Source organism: Hippocampus guttulatus, chromosome 4 (assembly GCF_054856545.1).
Source record: "Hippocampus guttulatus isolate MCC_2025c chromosome 4, RoL_Hgut_1.0, whole genome shotgun sequence".
Lineage (NCBI taxonomy): Eukaryota > Metazoa > Chordata > Actinopteri > Syngnathiformes > Syngnathidae > Hippocampus > Hippocampus guttulatus.
Window position 1 is genome coordinate 25534873 of NC_141264.1, and position 21794 is coordinate 25556666.

At 44.2% G+C, this 21794-nt stretch overlaps 3 protein-coding genes across 12 annotated transcripts in view; 2 read left to right on the plus strand and 1 right to left on the minus strand.

The window, feature by feature from the left end:
• The window catches only part of ap3b2 (adaptor related protein complex 3 subunit beta 2), a 23711-nt gene extending 13563 nt beyond the window's left edge, over positions 1-10148 (minus strand). For 5 of the 9 annotated variants that reach the window (XM_086108925.1, XM_086108923.1, XM_086108921.1 and 2 more), the window contains exons 1-10: positions 9872-10148; positions 3271-3346; positions 2875-2949; positions 2585-2680; positions 1971-2131; positions 1800-1866; positions 1381-1563; positions 815-1009; positions 184-281; positions 52-106 (exon numbers count right to left, since the gene is read on the minus strand). In XM_086108925.1, the coding sequence (XP_085965051.1) occupies positions 52-106; positions 184-281; positions 815-1009; positions 1381-1563; positions 1800-1866; positions 1971-2131; positions 2585-2680; positions 2875-2949; positions 3271-3346; positions 9872-9984 (1119 nt within the window). In that variant the 5' untranslated portion in view covers positions 9985-10148. Of the gene's footprint in view, positions 1-51; positions 107-183; positions 282-814; positions 1010-1380; positions 1564-1799; positions 1867-1970; positions 2132-2584; positions 2681-2874; positions 2950-3270; positions 3347-6811; positions 7137-9871 lie in introns of those variants that run through there. The other 4 variants (XM_086108920.1, XM_086108918.1, XM_086108917.1 and 1 more) reach the window with 1 other exon arrangement.
• A 684-nt stretch (positions 10149-10832) lies between these two features.
• dnai4 (dynein axonemal intermediate chain 4) lies at positions 10833-17943 on the plus strand. 2 transcript variants are annotated; one of them, XM_086109272.1, is made up of 17 exons: positions 10833-10971; positions 11076-11235; positions 11601-11758; positions 11970-12070; positions 12143-12296; positions 12583-12722; positions 12785-12934; positions 13441-13620; positions 13698-13993; positions 14753-14833; positions 14986-15140; positions 15259-15419; positions 15963-16084; positions 16154-16252; positions 16343-16569; positions 16844-16997; positions 17135-17943. In XM_086109272.1, the coding sequence occupies exons 1-17, from the start codon at positions 10943-10945 to the stop codon at positions 17180-17182; spliced, it is 2415 nt and encodes an 804-aa protein (XP_085965398.1). In that variant the 5' UTR covers positions 10833-10942; the 3' UTR covers positions 17183-17943. The 2 variants fall into 2 exon arrangements, with proteins under 2 accessions (XP_085965398.1, XP_085965397.1); XM_086109271.1 differs by having other exon boundaries at positions 11970-12296.
• Positions 17944-18236: 293 nt separating this feature from the next.
• On the plus strand, positions 18237-21515 carry snx22 (sorting nexin 22). Its single transcript, XM_086109172.1, has 7 exons — positions 18237-18474; positions 19137-19220; positions 19317-19421; positions 19502-19596; positions 20081-20113; positions 20771-20838; positions 21045-21515. The coding sequence occupies exons 1-7, from the start codon at positions 18406-18408 to the stop codon at positions 21149-21151; spliced, it is 561 nt and encodes a 186-aa protein (XP_085965298.1). The 5' UTR covers positions 18237-18405; the 3' UTR covers positions 21152-21515.
• Positions 21516-21794: the final 279 nt, after the last annotated feature.

The window sequence follows — 21794 nt, forward strand, 5'->3', positions numbered from 1 at the left end:
TTTTCACATTCATTCATAAGCAGACATACAAATTGTCTGTGCGTGACTCACCCTTCTTTTAATGGTCATAGTGGCCACGTTTTGAAGAACAACATACTGGACTTCACTGGAATAAAAGCCAACACGGGTTGAAAGGTGGAGAAAAAGAGAAATCGTGCTGGTGTCAAACGTGTTCGAGCTCACCTGTGACTCCGCAGAAGACGCACCAGAGCCTTGGCGATCACGCCGACCTCCGCTTTGGGAGCGAGATGGAAGTAGAGCTGAGCCACGGCCATCACCACCTGTAGTAGAGAAATGCAAATGGAACACTCGAGCATCTTAAAAAAAAAAAAAAAAAAAAAAACTATTGTGGTCTGCCGGTCATGATTTAATCAGAGAAATAAAAATCAATAAATTGTTACCACAATTGGGCTCCTTTCTTGTCTTACTCAACACAATGTGAAAACTATTCCGGAATTGAACTCATTACTTTTTTTTTGAGTTGCTGGAACAGTTGGAGAAGGTGGTCAATTTATTTCCATTGAATTTGGGCACCTGCGATTGGCTGGCAACCAGTTCAGGGTGTCCCCCGCCTACTGATCGAAGACTGCTCGTTAGGCTTCGGCATTCCCGCGGCCCTCGTGAGGGTAAGCGGATTCGAAAATGGATGGATGATTTGATGGATGGATTTGTGCGAGCTGTTTTCTTGTTAGAAGGTCAGCAATATTTAATGTAAAATGTTAGAAGAAAAAAAGAAAAAGTGGAAATATGCCACAAAGAATGGCCACCAAACATGTTGCGAGCTAAAAATTTGACATAAGATCTCTTTACTAACAGCTGCGTTGCGACTCTGCAGGAGTGGCTTAGTGTTCCTCAGCAGCAGCCGGTGGTCGGGATCCATCACGTAAGGTTTCCGCTTGGCCAGGGCGGCGGCCTCGGCCTTCTTCTCCTTGTCCTCCTCGTCTTCGTCGTTGCCATCGGAGCCGTAGAAGGCCTTGTCGCCGCTCCCGCCCTCCTCCAGTAGGGACTCCTATGTGGAAGAAAAATGGAAGAGAGAAAACTGATGAAGGTTGGTTTCAGCCGGGGACAATTTAAATTAAAATTAAATTCTTTTCATGACCCCCCCTCCCCCACACACACACACAATTACAGTTTCGTATATTCATCTGGGACGACTGCATTCTGGGTATTTTGCAACCTGCGGCATATTCTAAAATTAAAATTTGACCGAGCTTGTGTAGCGTGACTACACTGGTTGTACATAAAGCTTCTCTAGATTTGTAAAAATGCAAAGAAAGCATCTCCAAGTAAAATAGTTACACGACTCCTACTCATCACACGCCAATAAATAAAGAGAGTTCAGTTACAGCAGCAGCGCGAATTGTGATTGACTGAACTCACATTGATGTTGGGGTTGAGGAACTGTGTCCTGGCGTAGCGCGTCAGCATGTTGATGATGACCACTTGGCCCCACTCCTCCACGTCGATCAGGAGGTTGCAAAGTTTCCTGTAGTTCTTGTGGATCAAGTCGATCCGCTCCGGGCACACCTCCTCGAAGGCCATGACCACGCTGCCTGCCACCAGCTGTGAAGCCGGGGTACAGTGAAACAGGGTACGGTGAAAGCCGACTATTTGCTGGGAGTAGGATAGTGAAACTGCGAATAATTTTTAGTTGCAACAAATTGCCATGATCTCTAAGTGAAAGGGGATGGCTAAGGGAAGCTGCTCAGTCGCTAATTGGTGTTCGTTTTGTTTTGCTGGGTCAATTTGTGAGTAGAAAATATGAAGTGGGGAAGAAAAAAGAAACCACAAACACTCACAGTGGTTTTGTCAGCGAGGAGCTTCTCGATGACTTCAATCAGCTGGTCCTTCTGTTCTGGATCCAGACTGAGGATTCACAAGGATCAATGGCAGACACAATTTGGACTCAAGCGTACGGATTTTCCTGCCAGAGCAGGAAACTAAAATAGGCCCATCACGAGGAAGCGCACCTGTAGAGCTTAGGAATGGCGTGGGCAGCAGTTTTCCGGACGTACGGAGACATGTCCGAAGCAGCCTCTTTAATGGCCAACATCATGATGGGAACGATGATGGTGACTCGGATGCTGGACAGAACTCGCAGCGCGCTGGCTCTGATCAGTTGGTTGGGATCCTACGAAAGCACAGAGTCATGTGGGTGATGGTGCGCAAGCGTAGCGTCCCCGAGGGTCATCGAGTCATTGTCTGGCGGCCATCTGGTAGGGGACAGCAACACCAAATAGGCAAGCATTATGATGTTCATCTTGTCTTCTTATTAGCTAAAATCCTTTTTTTTTTTTTCTTTTTGGGTGAAAAGAAAATCCCTTACTGAGCTAACAGTTTCAGCTGTCACTTCAGCCTTCGTCGAAGCTCCCATTGACAAATCCCTCATGTATTTCTTTTACCATTAGAGTGACAATACAGGAATTAAAATCTTCATTTTGGTCACATTTAGTTTTTGTTTAGAACAACTTTGACAATCCACACAAAAAATCATATTGGCACTACCTGCCATCCTTAAAAAAAACAGAAACTGGTCTACAAACAAATAAATGGACAAACAATAGCACCACCTCCTGTTTTGTACCTTCAAGCCTCGCTGGAAGGTGGAGATGGAGAGCAGGGCGAGGTCTTGCTGCTCTTCAGCGTAGCGCACGAGGTAAACGTAGACCAGCTTCTTCACCTGCGAGCAGAAAGGGAGACAAAAGAAAATGCAATTATTTTCATTGCAAAGCCAGGCCAAAAGCAACACGCTGATGAAAGGCACGGCGAGGTGAAGAAAAGTGCAATTTCCAACCAAGAGGCTGTGCAAAATATGCTAATGCACAAAGCTGGTGCAAAGAATTCCACAGAGGAGGAGGAGCGGATGATGCATACCTCGATATTTTTACAAGCCACATTTTTCACCACTGCAGGGAAGAGGTCTGATGCGTTTTTACCTCGAGCGATCATCTGTGGGGCAACACAAAAGCACCGAGTCAGGATTTCACACGCAGGGAATGTGGACTTTGACGGCGTATCGCTTCACTCTCAAGCTTTGCACAAACTCTCTCCAGCGGGGATACGGACCGAGCAGATCGCGGCAGCGTGATGAATATTTAACAGCCGACCGTATCTTTGCCGCCGCAGTTTATGCTCTAAAACGCTTCCAGTGAGTGTCTTAAAAGTTTCGGGACATTAACTGCGGCAAAGCAAACAGCTCGTTTTCCCGTGCCCGTTGAAAGAGCAAGCTTTGTTTTTCGTGAAATCCCACAAAGAGAAATGATTACTCACTGCCACGATGCGTTTCATGGCCTCCAGCTTCAGAGAGTCTTTGTTGCTGTCCAGCATCTCCTTCAGGTCGTCATGTCTGCGAGGGAAGAAAACCGCGCAGTTTGGATGGAAGACTCAGCCTGAGTGCAAAGCGTTATTACCTCTTGCCACAAAGCGATGAATCTCTTGAGAGCGGCACCTCGGTCGCACGCGAGGCGTTTGCCCAAGCTCTGACTTTCTAGCGCTGAATTATGAACGTTTTGTGTTTTATGGCGAGCCATCAAGCTTCGTCGCCACACGCGATGACAGAAAATCTAATTGCTCACAATTTAGTGTCGCTTATTTGTCTGGTGGTGGTGATTCTCAACGTTTGCGACTGAAAGAAGTAATTCAATGCCCCAACTGTGCTGAAACGTATTTTTTAAATTGAAAAACAAATACATATAAATTGGATGCATTATTATTATGTTATCATTATTATTTGCATGTAATCTTATTATTGATACCATTTTGATTTCATTTAAAATGCAATACCTTTTATTCAAATCATGAAGTTGCGTTAATTTCCTTTATTTAACGCCAGTGTTAATACCCAAACTGCATAATGTTCCAATAATATTGATATAGCACCCATAAAGAAGAGTTTCACAACTAAGGAAGCTTTTGTATTCTTTTTTTTTTTTGCAAACGATAAATATCTGCCTGTGAACTTTATTATACTGTCTACTTGTTTGTGTTGAAATATCCTTTAATAGCTTGAAGGGTTCTAAAACGACAACTATTGATGCTATGCTAACTGTTAGCATGCAAGTGGCATTTTCAATTATATGTTAGCATTAAGCTAGCCATTCTGAAGACAATGTTTGGTTGTATTAAAAGACACGTAACGTTCTCTTTGTTTGATTTTTAGGTTGACAGTAAAGATCAAGTGTCTGAGAGTGGCATCAAACGACTTGAAGCTTCTTTTTCAACGATGGCGCGTAAATCCAAAACTCACGAGTCAGGTGTCTCGTACATCAAGGCACCACGGTAATTGATTTGAAATTGATCGCAATCAGACCAAATCTCTCAGACTAGTCCATCTTTGAAGGAACCCTGAAAATGGCCACTTGAAACCAAAATGGCAGATTTCCTCGAGTATTTTGGGCTACAGGTTCTTTCCAGTGACTTTCCCGGACACTCGATCATATCACGATAGACATGTCAAGAAAATTCAGACATTAATTACGGTGTTCAGGTGCAAATTGTACAAAAATCTGTACAAGGCTCATTCATAGCAGAGCAGTTTCCACGGTAACCATATGCGCAGCAAAATGAATTTCAAATGCAGGCATCCGGGGATGGAAAATATGACCATCACAACCGCCCAAACAGCGAAAGCTCATTTGTATAATGGCGCCTACTAATTAACTTACAACCATGATTGGGATTTGTATAGTTGTTGACTGGTACGGATGAACAGGTTCTTATTCAAAGGAAAGCTGCTGGCTCACATACGAATTTTCACACCCAAAAAGACCGGCTGGAGAGGACGGGGCGATTGCATTGCTGATTATTGCATCAATTGAGCATCACGTTGCAGTGGAGGCCCGGTGATGTTGTAGTGCGACATTTCCATCACTGGAAAAATGAGGCTTGTCATCATTGAAGGAAACCGCGTAGACTCATATGGACATGAAATTGTGTAACCAGGGGTCATCTGGCAGAGCGTGGTGCCAAACTACACAAGGGGTGGCCATGCCATCTCACAGCAATGCGTGACCAGGTTGGTGTGGGGCGGCATCTCCTACATTGGATGAAAGAAAGGAATTTCCAGAGATCCTGACAGGACATCGTTGGAAAGATGAGAACTCCACAGGGATCGAACACATTAAGAAATGCGTAAATAAATGTTAACATTCTTCTTCTGTTTCAGTTCATACTAAATCATAGTGTTCCATCACAGGTAAGCTATTTTTAGAACAGATCCGTTACAAATATTTTTGCATTGACTCTGGTCGTGCTCCCTCCCTCCTCCTCCTGTGCGTAACTGCTCAAACGCTCACCCCTCCCCTCTCTGCTCAGTACAAAAAGAACTCGCCCCAATTAACTTCAAAGAAGGGGCTTGCTTACTCAACTCCGCATGCAGCCAAACATATTCTGCTCTATCCCCTCAGCTCATTACCGGTCATCAGACCATGCTTTGTCAACACCCACCTTGAGAAATCAATGCAGAGTAGTAAAGTCAATGGGTCTAAATCAGTCCGACTCCAAGTGGCCATGAAAGGTAATGCGGCGAGATTCTGACAAGGGATTCTGCAACCAGTGGTAACTGAAAATCTCCATTCACAGTCTGGGATGAAAATCCACATTTCAAAATGAGGAAATTGAGTTCTGTTAGAAACTTAGAAGTCGAAAGACTGAAATCGGCTCAGGTGTTCCGTTTGATTTGGAGGTATCTGCGCAGCCGCGATGGCTCTCTTGCATGAACTCCTGTTTGACGAGTGGACTGCCATCCCACAGCAGTATTTAAGAAAACTGTTGAATTTTTGGGGCCATCGTTACAGAACATGTTATGCTCATATCAATCTCACTATAGGAAAGAAAATTACACTGAGGTTGGGCTTCTTCTTCCCAAAGCGCTGGAAATAATTTGACACCAACTTCTTGCCTCTTGAATTCTGGATCTACCAACAGGTCTGAATTATTTAACCAAGGCAGCATGCTGGGTCTCTGGTTACCTGAAAAAGGCACTCTCCACCTGGAACGTTTGCACGACAGTAGGACAACATTGTGACTCTTTTTTCCCCACAGAAAAACTGCAAATATGTATTTGCATGACCCAGATGAAACATTCAAAGTTTCTAAATTTACAAAATACTCAAATTAGGCTTGAGACACCTCGCTTGCATTGTTTTGCTTATTGTGTTATGGCTATTATGCGGGACGAACAAGCTAACAGATCAGTTGGGCGCGTTGTTAATGAACCGAGCAGCTCCTGTCTGCCCAAAATATCATAACTTGTGAGCAGAAGCATCTAAAAATAACTAAATAAAATGCGCCTAAACACACTAAGGAGTCGCTCCGAAGGGAGTGTGTTTATTGCCTGTATGGCGGCGAATGAGCTGCATTTCTGAGTATCAGAATCAGGAAGGGATGACGAGAAAAGATTGAAACGACATGCTAAATGCTAAGCTAACCTAAAACTGGCACAGCTAGTGTATTTAACACCACAATTAAGTGCTTGGATGATGGAGTCCACTTTTCCCAGAAGTCTGACTGAGAACATGCAAATTGCGACAGCAAAATAGCTGGCAACACCCTCCCCCTCCGCAACCCCCCCTAAAAAAAAACACTATCAAATTAGTAAGTTGCTCCTCAAAAGAAGCCATCGATTTGCAAGATTGGTCCGCAAAGAAAAAAAATATTGAGAGCCTTGTAGTCATTCTCTAATTTAAGCAGCCTAACAATCGATTAATCGAGATCTAATTGATGACCAAATTTATCCACAGGTCTATCCCACTTCCTAGGTTTGAAGCTCATTGATAGTCCAGCACATTTGAGATTGTGGCGACCACCCTACCGCAAAGGTTGACTTTGTGAACTCCCGTTACCGCCGCCACCTTCCTCCAGTGCTGCTCGTTCCTCCTGATCTCTTCCTCCATCGCCACCACCTCCTCCTCCTCCTCCTCCTCCGCTGCTGCTCCCTGAGCGGAGGTGGCGCAACTCGTCGGACCTCAGGGCGCTGTACCAGGTCTGCTGCCCGCCATCGGGGGTGAGCACGGGGCTCTTGTCCTCCTCATGGCCCTGCACCTGACTCTGCACCGTCTTCACCATGTTTACCGCGCTTACGGGCAGCTGCAGTAGCTTCTGCATGGCGGTCATCTTCTGTTTTTTTATTTATTTTTCCCACAAAAACTTGGCAACCCCCCCGCCCCCCGTTAAAGCGCTGAAGCAAGAAAGGCCGGTAGCTCCTCTTGTGTTGTTTCCAAAACAGCTTAAATGTCACAAGTACAATTTTCTAGTCCAATGTGGACATCTCACGCGGGGATGATGCAACAAGATTCTCCAGAAGTGCTCCACTTCCTGCAAAGCAAAAAAGACATCTCCGTGGCGACGGGGACACGGTAATCCGAATCTGATTGCCAGGGGATCTTTTTCATTCCTGCTCCTGCGCCTACTCCTGCCGCTGTTGCCGCTGCGTCTGGCCAAGCTGCCATCAGCCGTTCTGTAAAAAGGATGCTCGTCACAGAGGGGCGTGGAGTTCACGGCGACCCCTCCCCGCTGTTCACGTGCTCACTGTTGCAGAGCCGGCCTCTCCCTGTCGCTCAGTCATTGCACACACAAGCGCACACGCGCCCCAAATGCAGAAGCGCGCTCATGATAACACGTCGCTACCTTCAGGTCTGCCTCCCGCAACAGCTTTTTTTGATCGCGAATCCCCTCACTCATTATAACCATGGCAGCTTTTTTTAAACCTGGTGTTTTCTTCATCTAACATGACTCAGCAGCGTTCTCGGCAGTCTCCCCCCCCCCCCCCCCCGCCCCCCGCAAACAGGGTTTAAAGGAGTCCTGCTGTGATGATGTGCCAAAGCTCAGTCGGCTTCAGCTGCAAGCTTAATTTTCAAAGGAGACACGATTCATTTTTCAGGCATTTTAATTAGGTCTGCACCTCTTGAATATATACTAGCACACTGAATCACCTTAGCGATGATCCCGTTGATAAATCAAGGAAAGTGAATAGCAACTGACCGCGTTATTCAACAACAAAAGGTGCATGCGAGAGGCAGTGGGGTCGGCATCTTCACGTAACACGCCACACGTGACTTTGAGTGCTTGAAAGCGGCAGATCTTTGCCCAGAGTCGCTGCCAAGTCCTGGACAATAGAAACTTGCTGATGTCACAATTCACCGAAATTCACAACAGCTCACTCACAGACACATTTTCAGAAATCAACTGATAACAAACGTTATGCTTGGTGTTCTATAGAGCATCATCTTCGGGTGAAAACAGCAGAGGGACAAGCTTCTCACGTCTGCACAACCAAAATACACCGCTGTCAATGTACCGCTGTCAATGTTAAACGAAAGGGTTGAACAAAACCCATAAATACAATACCTTCCTACAGATCACACAATGAGATGGACCAGTGAATGCCTAACAAATTGTCTTTGACTGTATTGGGAAACACTCCCAAATACCCGAAAGCTTGGTCAACAGCACATAAATTTCCAAAGTTGTCATGAATCTGTATGGAAAACCAGTACAAAAAGGTGGAGAATCAAAACAACACTTTTTGAATGGAAAAGTGAGGCAACGCAGTGGTAAACCTGCACCTGTCCCACTCCTTTGGGAATGTGCTGCAGCCACTCAATGCCAAATGAGTGAATAGTTGCAATAGGGTTTTTTTAAAATGAGGTCCCAACTTCACTTGAATTGGGGATTGTACCACAAATCGACAGGACAACTGCAACCACAGATAAAAATAATAGCAACCGGTACTCAAACAGACAAAGGTCAGATTTCACAAACCCAAGTTCTGACCTCAACAAGGAATGTGCTTCCTCTACTGGTAGGAATGAAAAGTGACACGGCTTCATCCATCCATCCAATTTGCACTCACACACCCACACGTGGACGATTACGAACATTCACTGGACACGACATGCATGTTTTTGGAACTTGGGATGAAACCACCGCTAAAAGGTCACACAAGCAAGGACAAAAACAACACTAACTTTAAAAAGGAAGACCAGCGCCTTGAACCTGCAACCCCAACCTTGCTAAACACTAATCCACCATGCAACCATCCAACACGAAGCTGGGATGAGCAGTGTCATTACAATTCCCGGTATTTCATCACTATTTATTTAGTACAGCTACATGTGTAAAATGCAACTCGGTAACGGTTTTGTTTTGGTTTTGTTTCGTTTTTTTTCCTTACTTGATAAGTTATTGCATTGTGGACTCCATGAGATAGCCTTGGCCACTCCATGCCCCCACCCTACCCCCATTAGGATAAAAGTTTACCTCCACCACTGCAGCCAAATACCTTCGTAATTCACCATGTTTCGACACTTTTTATTTAAATTATTTGTTCAAAAACCCGATATGTACTGGAACAAATCAAAACAATGCGTCGACCTCTAACGCGCCGGTTGTGGATGCGTCCAATGAAGGATGCGTTGCCCTAAAAAGATCGCGAATGGCAATCCGTGAATATGCGCGGGTTCACTGAATGAGTGTTTCGGAAAAGGGGGGGAGGGGGCGAGGGGGTTGCTGTCCAGTAGCGATGGTGCTGAATAAAATGGAGTTGAGGCCTGGCGGGGATCCTTTTAAAACGGACTTTTATTACGTTTCATATCACCATTTACAATGTCCATTTAATGGTAAACGAATTCAAGCTACTTTCTTCTTGTTGTTATATTTTTTAGCTTGAATTTTGAATCAGCTCACATTACCGCAGGGAGAACGTTCGAGCGAACCAAACCACGACCACCAACCAATCGCATACAGCTAATACGGAGATGGTGGAGGGCATTCGATTGGAGCTAGCTCGATTCAGGCCAGATGTTGAAATGGATATAACGCTCAAAATGGACGTGAATGTGAACATTTGGCTCCGAAGCGAGCGCAGGTGTACCTTTTATAGTCCGAGGAGAAAATCCCGCCACTCGCCGGATCGTGGCCATATTCGGGCTCCCCGACGCTGGAGGAGCCCCCTTTCTCGTCGTTGAAGGCCGAGCTGGCGGACATGGTGCTGGCGTTACAGTGTCTCCGACTTCCCGCCGAAGCGACCGAGATTTTTGTTGCGAGTATAGAAGCTGTTCCACGGTCCTTACAGGCGCACAGGCACCGTGTAATCCCTTGGAGGAGGAGGATAATTGCAAGAGGAGAAAGGGGGGGAGGCGGGCTCTGATGCGCAGATCACGTGACAGAAGGAGGCGAGGAACCCGGAAGTGCTTGCCCTAGATTGCCTCGTAAATTTTAGGTCAAACCATTTTAACCACTGGACCACCCGGTCCCCCCATATATAAATTAATGATGTAATTTTGTAATCTTATCCCAAAATAAAAGACAATGTGATTACACAAATAGAGGTTAATGATGTGTTTAATAATATGTACATATCCAGATGATTTAAGAGTTCATTTTTTAAGGCGCATACAATTAACACTGCCAATGCATTAAATGTAATCGAGAGGCTAATACCATTTCCACCACTCAGGGTGATCAACCATACACCTTTGTCTCCTCATTAGGAAACAATTTAATTATATTCAATTGTATAGATACTTTAATATATACTATGGACTCAAGACAACATATTTGACAAATATTCCATTCGTATAATAGTCATTTTTTTATTTCAGTTTTGGTATGTGACTCGTCCACTGTTTCTCGCTGGAAAAAAAGAATGTTCTGGACTATATTCAATAAGTTTTATTTTATCGTTTTATATGAATTAGTTTATTTACGAAATAGAATAAAATCATAGTATAGTGTTTTTTGTTCCATAGAATACAATAGAAAAAAAGAACCCACACGTATTATCAATGCATTTAATACGCATGCGCAATGCTGCTCCTTTCGTTGTCTTGGTAACAAGATTAACAAGCGTTTTCAAAAACGCAATAAAAACACTCAGGGTAAATTTACGTGACATCTCAAATCCAGGTTGAAGGTCTACATTGTAAAAACAGAAAACGAAAAGATGAAGCGCAATAGCTCAACACTAACCGCGTATGTACATGGATGATAGTGTTGACCATCTGTTGAACTCTTAATCAAACTTGCTGCTAATACTAATGCCAACCTTACCGTTTTTGTTCCTTTGTGACTTGCAGCTCCTCTCGGGCGATGAAAAGATCCACTTCGGGGATGCAGCGAGTCCTCCACAGTTCGAGATACACAGGGAGCTTCACGGGTTTCCATAGCCGAAAAGGCTCCAGGATGCTTTCGGACAGCAAAATGGGTCGAAGCTTAGCTCAGAGGAAAGCCATTAGGGTAACGTCATTGTTCTCTCCTTTAGTCTTCATTAGGTACACTTTCACTATCAAGGTCCAGAAAAATTGCTCTCACATTATTTGAGGGAATGATGTATTATTGATGATACATTATCAAAACAAATACAATGCACATCACATTTTATTTGGGAAAATAAAAAATATATATATTTTTGAAACGAACATCTTGTTTTATCAACATTCTCAATTGTTAAACAAGTGTAAAAAGAAGTTGACAAAAAGTAAAATAATACGAGATCCAAGTGTAACGTTGCTAACATGTCACGATGTGTGTGAGACCCACACAGGAGCACATTTCTCTCCAGCTAGCGGTGTATTTTGTGCCTTGTGTCTTTCTCTTCGCAGGTGCTGGATGAGGATGGCAATGATGCCACACCTCGGCCCCTGTATGAACCCGAGCCCAAGGACCCACACGCCAAACCCCAGCGATCCTTCTTTGACGATTACTACTCCAGATGGGACACTTCCAAATCGTCCTCGTTTTCTATTGTGCCCTCTTCCGGGTAACAATCTTCTATGTAAAGTGCTTTGTTACAGCTGCAGCTGTTGTGATATGTGCTATGTGAAGTAAGTTGTCTTTATATCAGGAGAGAAAATAAAAACAACACTACGTATCACATTATTCCACAAAGTAGTAAAGAAATTGACAAATTATTTGTGTCACGAAAAATCTACAACCACTAACCATGTGCAACGTATTTTCTTGCTTTCTAGGTCAAGGTGGAACAGCAGCCTGCCCGGCATTTCGACCAGAGCCTCATTGGCCTCTCAAAGTGGCGTGGGCTTCAGCAAGTTGGACACCAGCCAACCACTCGGTTGTTATTTCCTCACAATTAGATGGGATGGCAAACGGACCAATATTGTTACGTGCTTTCCTCCCTTCCCAGAGACAGCGAGACAAGTTGTGAGTCAACAGACTCCGGAGGAGATTCCTTTAGATGAGGTGTTGAGCATCTACATGACTGAGACAGACACCATCATACTTCTGGATCTGCCCAGCATTTGTATGTCAGAGGAGGCTGAAAACGCTCAGGCCACTAAGTCAGTAAAGACCTTTTTATTTTATATCTTACATGGAAAAAAAAATAACTTCAGACGGACACCTGTCGAACATTACTTGAGGTTTTGTTTGACAGCAGTATCGTGAATATGATACCACCCCTTGTCGCTCTCTGGCCAGCCCCACATCGAGGGAAAGATTTTGATCCCTGGGATTTTTCTGCCATTTTCACATGGATGCAATGTTCTTCGACTCCTTGATAAATAAATAGAAGCCCTGAGCAAATGTCCCAAAACACTGCTTATATCGTCATGTGTGTATCTTTAGGGAGAGCAACATCCTCTATATTGAGCTGTGCAACAACAGATTGGGCAACGACAAATACGTAGAGCGAGCCATGCAGACCTTCGTCGGCGCGGCTAAACACAAAAAAGTCCAGAGCGAAAAGATTGTCATGCACGATCAAGGTAAGATCGACAACAGATCCGCTGTTTGTTCAGCTTGCTCAAGTTGGAATCCTTTGACACAGGCACCATCGCCACCATCTGGGAAATATACGACTCGTTCCAAAATGAAGCTCCGAAAGCGGAGAAGGCCAACGCTGTGGAAAGCATGGTGGACATTAGCAAAGATCCAAAGCGGTTGGGAAGCTTCAGCAGTATCAGCACAGTCGGCACCGGTAATTACCAAAACCCTCCCCCCAAAAAAACAGCTTCCCGCTGGTTTGTTTTCATTGTCGGTGACCCACAAAATGAATTTCTTTAAAATTTTGTCATTTAGTGTTTGTTTCCTTCATTGATCTTCCTTAACCTACAATGGGACGAATTAAAGATGAAATAATTGATTGGATGGAATGTGTTGCAGTCATTCAAAATGAGAGAATATTTGTAAACAACCCAGACTAACATTCATCACTTTGAACATGAAATATTTTGCCTCTGCAGTGTCTTCAATTGAATATAGTTTGAAAATAGTTTGCAAATATTTAACTCATTCAATACCAGCCAATTCTGAACCAAGTCTGAAAAGACGTTTAAAAACGTCTTTGGGAGTGAATGAGTTAATTCTGCGTTTGATTACGTTTTACACAGCGCCTCAAATTCATCGGAATTGCGGTTTGCCTTTGTGCCGTGTTGCTTTTCATGTGAAAGAGGCTTCGGTTGACTTTGTCTCCCATGTGCCCAGCCAGCACCGGTAGCTCCCTGTTCAAGATGCAAGGGGGCGATATGAGCGACGAGCCCGAGCTGCAGGTGATCTTCAAGTTGGAAATGTTCCAGCGCAACTTGCTGATCATGGAACGTTGCCTCGTCGCCAACATCTTTCAACCCAGGCTGGCCGCTTATAGAAACCTCCCCGAGATAAAAGGTAGCGCAGGTTTTCCAGCGGCCCGACGAATGGAGATGTTTGTTTTGAGTGTAGTCACGAGCCCACTGTGTTTTAAGAACTCCCCGCCGAAACGAAGCCTGACTCTGAGAAGCTCACCAAGGAGGACGAGGAGGAAGACGATGAGGAGGAGGAAGTGGGTGAGATGGGGAATGAGGACCCGGAGCTAAAAGAGGAGGAGCAGGTGAAAAAGGATGAGGAGAAGGAGCAAGTGGAAAAGGAGGAAGAGGAAAAAGAGGAGGAGGAGGAGGAGGAGGAAGAGACAGATCCTTCTCTGGAACTACTCTGGACCTTCAGTTGCGAGCTCACCAAAGGATGGAGCATCACCTGCATGGCTTGGAACAAGCAGAACACGGTAAGAAAGACATCTGGAACCCTTTTATGTACAAACGCCAATTTCAACGTTCAACTACCGTCTGAGCAAATTGCGTAACGGTTTGAGAGCAATGTTTTATAGCAACGAAATGGGGGATTTTGTCTTCGACGGTCTGTCGGTCAGAAAAACATTGTCAGTTCAGAGAGTTCATTGCTACACCTACAAAAGCCAGTTGAAACTCTACCATGCAGAAACAAAGCCATGCAACGACTTCACCCAGACGCACGGCTCTCTTCTCTTGGCCAGAGCTCAACTGAGATGGATGTGATGCAATTCGGAAAAGTGCGCTATGGTCTTATGAGTCCACATTTCGAATGCTTTGGGAAATCAAAATGGAAACTTGACTATCCCGCTTGTTATCAGCGTCAAGTTCAAACCCCAGAATCTGTGAGGGTGTGGGTTGTGTTTGTCCTGAAATCCCAGCAATGTCATTTACAAGGGCGCCCCCCGCTTATTCCAGCAAGGCAATTCCAAGCCACATTCTGCACGTTATAACTGTGTGACTGCGTAGTAAATACTGGCCTGGCTGCAGTCCAGACCTGCCTCCCGTTGAAAAGATGTGGCCCATTATGAAGTGTAAAATATGAACACAGTGACACTGGACTCTTGATATTGCGGTTCATCGTTCATACGCCAGCTACGGCGCAGATTTTCTCAGATCAATATTTTTATGAGTTACAGTAATCATGTATATGTGTGTGTGTGTGTGTGTGTGCTTTTTTTTTTTTTCCCTGTCAGGATCTGCTGGCCGTCGGCTACGGTAACTTCAGCCCTGGGAGAAAAGGCCTGATCTGCTGCTGGTCCATCAAGAACCTGAGCGTATGTAGATTATATTCCAGTGTGTAATGCTGACTCATTTCCAGGATCACGTGTCCACTTGAGTCATGTTTCTACTTGAACTTCGACATTGACATTGTCAAGATTGCACTCAGCGCACGTTGACGGATTCCAAGGCGTTCTGCTGTGTGCAGTGGCCAGAGCGTCTATACCACTGTCACAGTGGCATCACGGCGCTGGATTTCTCCTCCAACAACCCCGACAAGTTGGCGGTGGGGATGCACGACGGCACGGTCGCCATCTTCAGCGTGTCCGATCGAGAAAGCCGCACGTTCCTCGCCAGCAGCATGTGAGGTTGCGACGAGCCTTTCGCCTGCGTCCAGCTTCTACCTCACGGGTGGCCTTTTCGTATAAAAATAGATCACCCGAATTAAATTCCTGATGGCGTGTTCTTTGGTCTCGTGAAGAGATTGCAGAAGGAGGCACGTTCATCCCGTGTGGCACGTCACCTGGGTCAGGCAGGAGATGTCGATTTCCGAGGAGGATGTGGTCGAATCAGTCATGTCCGTGTCGGAGGACGGACATGTCCTCAAGTGGCTCCTGTGCAGCCACGGCCTGGAGGGCGTCGGTAGGAGACAAAGCTGAATTCCTCCCGATTGTTGTGATACAGTGAATCTCTCTTCATCTCAGGTGATATGGATATTGCTGTTCGCATGTTCAACATCATGTGACCAAATACATTAAAAAAGAAAAACTTCACCCCTCCCACATTATAGATGGATTAACACGCTTTTCAAGAAGTTTCACGACTCACTCAGTAAGCTGCAGTCATATTGGTTTGTTCTTGGCAGAGGATCAAGAATATATGTCTGAGTTGTGTTCAAGTATCAGTTGGGTTCTGTACATAACACTACGACAGGGATGCTATAAGTGATCCCGTTTGCGGTGGTTTGCATTGAGTGTTAGCGTTAGGCAAGTGGGTCATGAGGAAAATGTAGGTGGTTGTTTCAACATACACAATGTTTAATTCTCTTTGTTTTATGTTTAGTTTGATCGTAACCGTGTGGCAATAATTAGCTTGGCGCAGCGGACAGACAAAAAATGATTTGCAGGCATCATCTCTATTTGTCAGCCTTCAAGGACAGTTTTTTTTTTTCACATCGATCATCAGGCATGCTCGAGCTGAGGAGAATCCAAGACGGCATCAAGAAGGCGGAAGGTAACAAAACCAAGAGAGAGGGTATTCTGGTTTCCACTGCAACGCCTGGTCTTTGCTTGGATTTTCACCCTAGCGTAAGTTGAAGTTTTAATGCAGTAATGTTGTGTGATCCGATGACAAGATTTCATCGGTCCCGCCCGTAGGATCCCACTATCTACTTGGCCGGCACTTCAGAGGGTGTTATCCACAAGTGCTCCGTGTCCAACCACCATCATTACCTGGCCCTTTATCAGAAACACCTCGTAAGACTGGCCCTTACTCAACACTCCGTTGCAGATGCAGATTGCAAATGCTTCCGTGACATCTCCCTTCCTTCCCCCTTGCCTCCGCAGTGCCCCGTCAACCAAGTCCAATGGTCCCCGTTCAGCCACGACGTGTTCCTGAGTGGCTCCGCCGACTGGACCGTCCAGCTGTGGAAGGAGGGCTGCCTGACGCCGGTGATGGGCTTCACCTCCATCCAGAGTCCCGTGCTGTCCGCCAAGTGGTCCCCGCTCTGGCCCTCGGTGTTTGCCGCCATCAAAAGCGAACAGCTGGAGATCTGGGACTTGAACGCTTCCTTGTGAGTCTCCGTTGGTTACTATCGATAGTTTTGTGTCCACTTGAGCCGCGTTACTACTTGAGTGCGTTTCACGGGCCTGGTTGAATCGTGTGTTAGGTTTCTACCGGATTCATGTTTTGTTTCTATCTTACTGTTCTCTCTCCATTTTTCTCTCAGTGAGTGAGTAGTTTTACCTTATTTCAGTTTTTTTTCTACATTGGATAACTCCTCTTCACACATCTACAGGTATGCTAGTTGTGAATGTCAAAATTGTTACTGATTGCAACTCCCTCAGGCTGGACCCCGTCATCGTGGAGCCCGCCGCACGGGGCCTCAACTTGACATCCATGCTGTTCGCCAGGGACTCAAATTGCATCCTGGTCGGGGATTCGAGTGGACAAGTGAAATTCTACAGGATCCAGAACCTCAGTGTGGGGCCGGACAAGACGGTAGCGCCGACGTCACCCTTAGCGTAGCGTTTGTCTCACACCCCACTCTTATCATAGATGCTTTCGTGGATTGGATTTGTCTATTACAGAAATCCCCGTGACACTAACTCAGTTTTTGTTTTTTGTCTTTCTTCCAGGTGCCAAGTTTGGAGGAACTCATTCACTTTCCTTCCAGTACTTCGTAGTTTTCACCAACAAAGTGTGACTGAGATGTTCATAAAAGTGTTCAGGTTTCGATCAGTGTCCGCTTCGCTGATTATTATTAGCACTATTTGTGAACCACTTGTCAGGCGCACAGTCCAGGAATGCGTCGGCTAACGTGGTTATTCATGGATGACAGCGTTTCTTTTCACTCAGACCGAGCGGCCATGCAGCTGCTCTGTCCACTCATCGCCGACTGGCAGCATGTGAATGCGCGTGGGCCCTCACATTCCTCCATTTCATAACCAGACACATGTCAAAAGCCAAAATAGACACACCTGCTCATGCTAGCTGCTCGCACTTGTACTTGTCCTTCGCGGCCACCTAAGTCTCATCACGACACGTTTCAAAGGCCGCCGTGCCAGTGCACTTCACTAGCGCTCGTTTATAGGAGATGCTGGACAGCAGCTTTCAAATAGTGTTTGAACGGTTTGAAGTGTTTCTGGGTTTACATCCCATTTCAGAACGAAACATGGTTGATTCACAGAGAAGTGAAACCCTCCACATTGGACTACATCACTTTACGTTGTTGCATACTTCAATACAATTGTTATACCAGGCTGACCCGCCTACATTATATACTCCTTTGTGCCTGTCATGCATATAGTATAAAATACTATATGTAGAGTTTGTATATCTTTGATATATACACGAGCCTTACTTGCATTATCTTTTGTTTTTTAACCTAAATATTATTTTTCCTTTCTGAAATCATTGTCACTTAAATTGTATTTTATCATGAGATATTTGCATGGTTATTTTTTTCTTACAAATAAAGACCTTGAATGAAAGCAAGTTCGAAAAAGAATGAGACGAAAACAAAAAACAACACGGAAAAATTTAGACTTTTTGGTATTTTTAAAACTTGTCTTTTTTTCTTCGATACCTTCATTGAATAACTAGGAAAACAACTGCTGAACCCCGATTAACTACTTTAGAAATGAAGCGTTTGTAAGTTAGTTAGGTTGCTCGCTAATTTCCTGTGCGGTCGACTGCACTTTGAATCTCCCGGATGTGCCACACTGTCCAATTAGCGTGGAGGTGGAGCTCCGAGAGGTGGGACGACTGTTGTTCACGCTGGAGTTGAGCGCTGGCAACCCGGACACATCCGGGCACATCCTCCGAAAAAGACTTGCCGGAACAATTCGGACCGGACAGAAAAAGTGCCCCCACAGTCGCTCCTAATGCTTCGGGTGGGACAACGGGAATGCCATTGATACACGTGACCATTCCATCCACGGTGAGGGAAGTGGATGAGGTGGGGAAGTCGAAAAAGGTGAGTACTTTCAACCCCTTTTTATCGTTTTTTTTTTGCTTTTGTCGCATTTTTGGGGGCATCACTGTGTGTTTTGTCGCCCATTTCGCATGTGTTTGCGTGCTGGAATAAAGACGGAAACGAAAGGTGAGTAGGCACCTGGTTGCTGGGCTTGGCGAGCAGGTTGTCTCATGTTGTGATACGTTCATAGAACCTCCGAAAAACGCACTCTGAACAATAAAAACGGTGTTCTCGGACCAAAATATACGTTTTTAAACGCGTGTGTAACAAATCTCTGCCTTTCAGACGCAGGTCTTCACTACCACTAATAATGAAGAATTTTGTACGAATATTAATGGTTAAGTATAACAAATAATTTAAGGTATTTTGATTTGAACACATTTGTTACTTGAAGTGTGTATCAAACTGAGAGACTTTTGCATTACAGTACTCAGTACCCAAAAAGTAACTTGGAATTCTAAAAAGGTTGATGAGCTCAATAAGTACCACTCAACAGTCTACAATGCCTCCTAGTGGACACATAATGTCAATATTTAAGCAACCAGCTTAATCATGAGATGGTATTCGTTTCCCCTTCTTGCATGTTAAAATATTCGTCATTCCTCATTGATTCTCAAAGATGTTTTTTTTCAACTGCAAACGCTGTGTGTCTTTTCACGCAGCTCTTTCGAGTTGAAGTGCTGTTCAACGAGAGGAAACATTTTGTGCTGAGGAGGAGCAGCGAATTCCAGACGCTGCACAGAAAAGTGAGTTCATGTGACCGTCCTGTCACACACACTTACTCTTCATTAGTCCTTGGACATGCTGTTGTCCAAGAAGTCTAGTTGTATCTGTAATTCCAGCTCAGGAAGATCATCCAGATCCCAGATTTCCCGAGTAAAAGGAATCCTCATCTGAGGACCAAACCTCTGGAGCAGAGGAGGCAGGAGCTGGAGGATTACATGCAGGTAATGCAGAAATTATTGATTGCATGCGAGGTTTGTATTGAGTTGATGTTACAGTATGTTATTTGTGGTGTCCTGACCAGGAGATCGTCTGTCTCAATGAGGATGTGCCACAGGAGCTGCTGGACTTCCTCCATGTCAAACATTACCACACAGGCAACAAGATCAGCAGCATGGAGTGAGAACACTTTTGACACTTACGACAGTACAGTTGGGCGACTTGCTCCATTTCCATCATTAATCGTCGTTCACCATTTGCCACCAGCTTTTTTTCCACATTCGGCAAATAAAAGGCAGTTCGATAAATACAATGTAAATTATGAAAATGCTGCTAAATACTGTACATGCAACGGTTGTGAAGTAGTAAAACGTGTGTGTGTGTGTGTGTTATATTTAACAATGTAAAATCGAAGCATTAATAGAAATTCCATTAAAATGCAAAATGATTGATCTGTCATGAAATAATCACATTTACTGTTTGAACTAATGGACAATATAATGCAAAGTTTCTTGTCTTTCATAAATACTTATGTAACTGGCTTCGCATAACATAATTATGGCAGCAATCCAATTGCATGCGAATGATGCTTGGTGCAACTTGGCTGTCGTAACCGAGTGATATGTTTTGCTTATTGATGATGAATGAATCGCTTTGCTTTCAGATCACTCGATGACCTGGACAATCCGGATTGCAGGTAAAGACGATCGAAATGAAACGAAATGACATTTTCGCAACATGAAGAGGCCTTCATGTTGCGAAAATGTCATTTCGTTGTCGTCCAATTGGCTCTTTGGTTGGCTCTTGAAAGGTCTTAAAATCTAACTAAGGTGTGATGAGCGACATCTACGTCGGATGTAAAAAAGCTACATTTAGCCTCTGTTTGTATGAATCATATATATATCTATATCTATATATAGATAGATAGATAGATATATTTAGAAATGAATGACGTGGGCTACCTGTTTAACTTTTGTTGAGAAGGAAAATATTTTAGTTCGGGTTCAAACCATCATGTCATCAGCCTTCGTCATGATCGTGGCACTCATAGGAAAGTCTGCTTATCTTTTTTCTTTGGTGAAGAGCTTTCTTTAAATCATCACTACAAACAAAACGCAAGTACGTCTGATACTGATAAACCCCAAATATAAAGAAATAAAGTTCAGGTGTTCTCGTAGGATTTTCCTATACAGTATGTTAGGTGACAATGGTAAAATTTCTAAAAATATATTATATTTTTCTTTTTCGGGGCATTTGAAAAGAGATATATAGATGTTTTTTCTATCCACCGCATTTATTTCTAAATTGAAAAAGCTCGCAAAAGCCAAATGAAGAATGTGCATGTGTCCTTCAGTTTTCAGCTGCCACATCAGCAAGTGATGGGGTTCTCCCGGGATCCATATGTGTCCGACTGCATATCAGGTAGAGATCATTTCTTCATGTTTGTATACAGTCGTTTGCAAGGCACAGTACTTCGAGAGGTAGAAAGTGAGTGACAACCTCTAACTTGAACTGAAAGCGATGACAAAAAAAAAAAACTTGGGGTTGTGAAACAATCTATAGGAGAACTGTGTTGGTGCACCACTACGTCCTCTAGTGTCACCTGGTCCTTTCGCTCTGTGTTGCAGGTCTGCCTAATGTTGTCCTTGGGGGAGTCCTTCAGGGCTTCTACCGGCGGGACGTCCGCGTCAGCTTCACAGCTCCCAACAAGTCTGACACAAAAATCCTCAAATGAGTGGAATGAAATGAAAAGCCCTCGAAGAGTCGAAATGCATTGAAGTGAGATTTCAGGAGTTTTACCTCAGAAGTAAGCTTTTTAGAGAGTACTATTCAATTTTTTTTAAAAACCCCCTCACCGGGGCCAAACACATCCTATCTTGGTAAAGCGTTGCAGCCTCCCTGTGCCTCGTTCGGCATGGCTTCTCGATTTGCTGTAGTGCATCATAAATGGTGTAACTATAACACACAGGATTCTTTTGGTTTCGATTATTTATTGGACATTCTCCGAGAATGATTTTTGTTTTTGTCTGAGTGCTCACATTTTCTTGAGCGCCTTTTGTCAAATAGTTGTGGTAATAAAGAAACAGATTGTGTTTTGACCTCTTTCAAAGTCTTGAATTTATAATTGTGCCAATGTTAAGGTGAGCTACAGTACTAGCATACAAGCAAAAACGAATATAAACAATATCAACTTAGATATACTGTATGTACTAGTTTCCTGCAAGGGGGCCAAGGGTCCATATAGATAAAATGATTTTAGTCTGGTTATTTTTACCGATACCATCCCACTAATAAATTAATTCATGAATTCATTCCATCTTGTGGTAATTTCAAATAATGACAGTCTGGGTGAACTATGACACATTATGACACCCTTT

Bases quoted from the DNA above. Each gene is read 5' to 3' on its own strand.
- dnai4 (XM_086109271.1), top strand. From the start codon at position 10,943: ATGAAGCGCAATAGCTCAACACTAACCGC. The intron at 12,297-12,582 runs GTCAGTAAAGAC...GTGTATCTTTAG, and splicing joins GAAAACGCTCAGGCCACTAA to GGAGAGCAACATCCTCTATA. The intron at 15,141-15,258 runs GTGAGGTTGCGA...GGTCTCGTGAAG, and splicing joins ACGTTCCTCGCCAGCAGCAT to AGATTGCAGAAGGAGGCACG.
- snx22 (XM_086109172.1), top strand. From the start codon at position 18,406: ATGCCATTGATACACGTGACCATTCCATCCACGGTGAGGGAAGTGGAT. The intron at 18,475-19,136 runs GTGAGTACTTTC...CTTTTCACGCAG, and splicing joins AGGTGGGGAAGTCGAAAAAG to CTCTTTCGAGTTGAAGTGCT. The intron at 19,597-20,080 runs GTGAGAACACTT...CTTTGCTTTCAG, and splicing joins AACAAGATCAGCAGCATGGA to ATCACTCGATGACCTGGACA.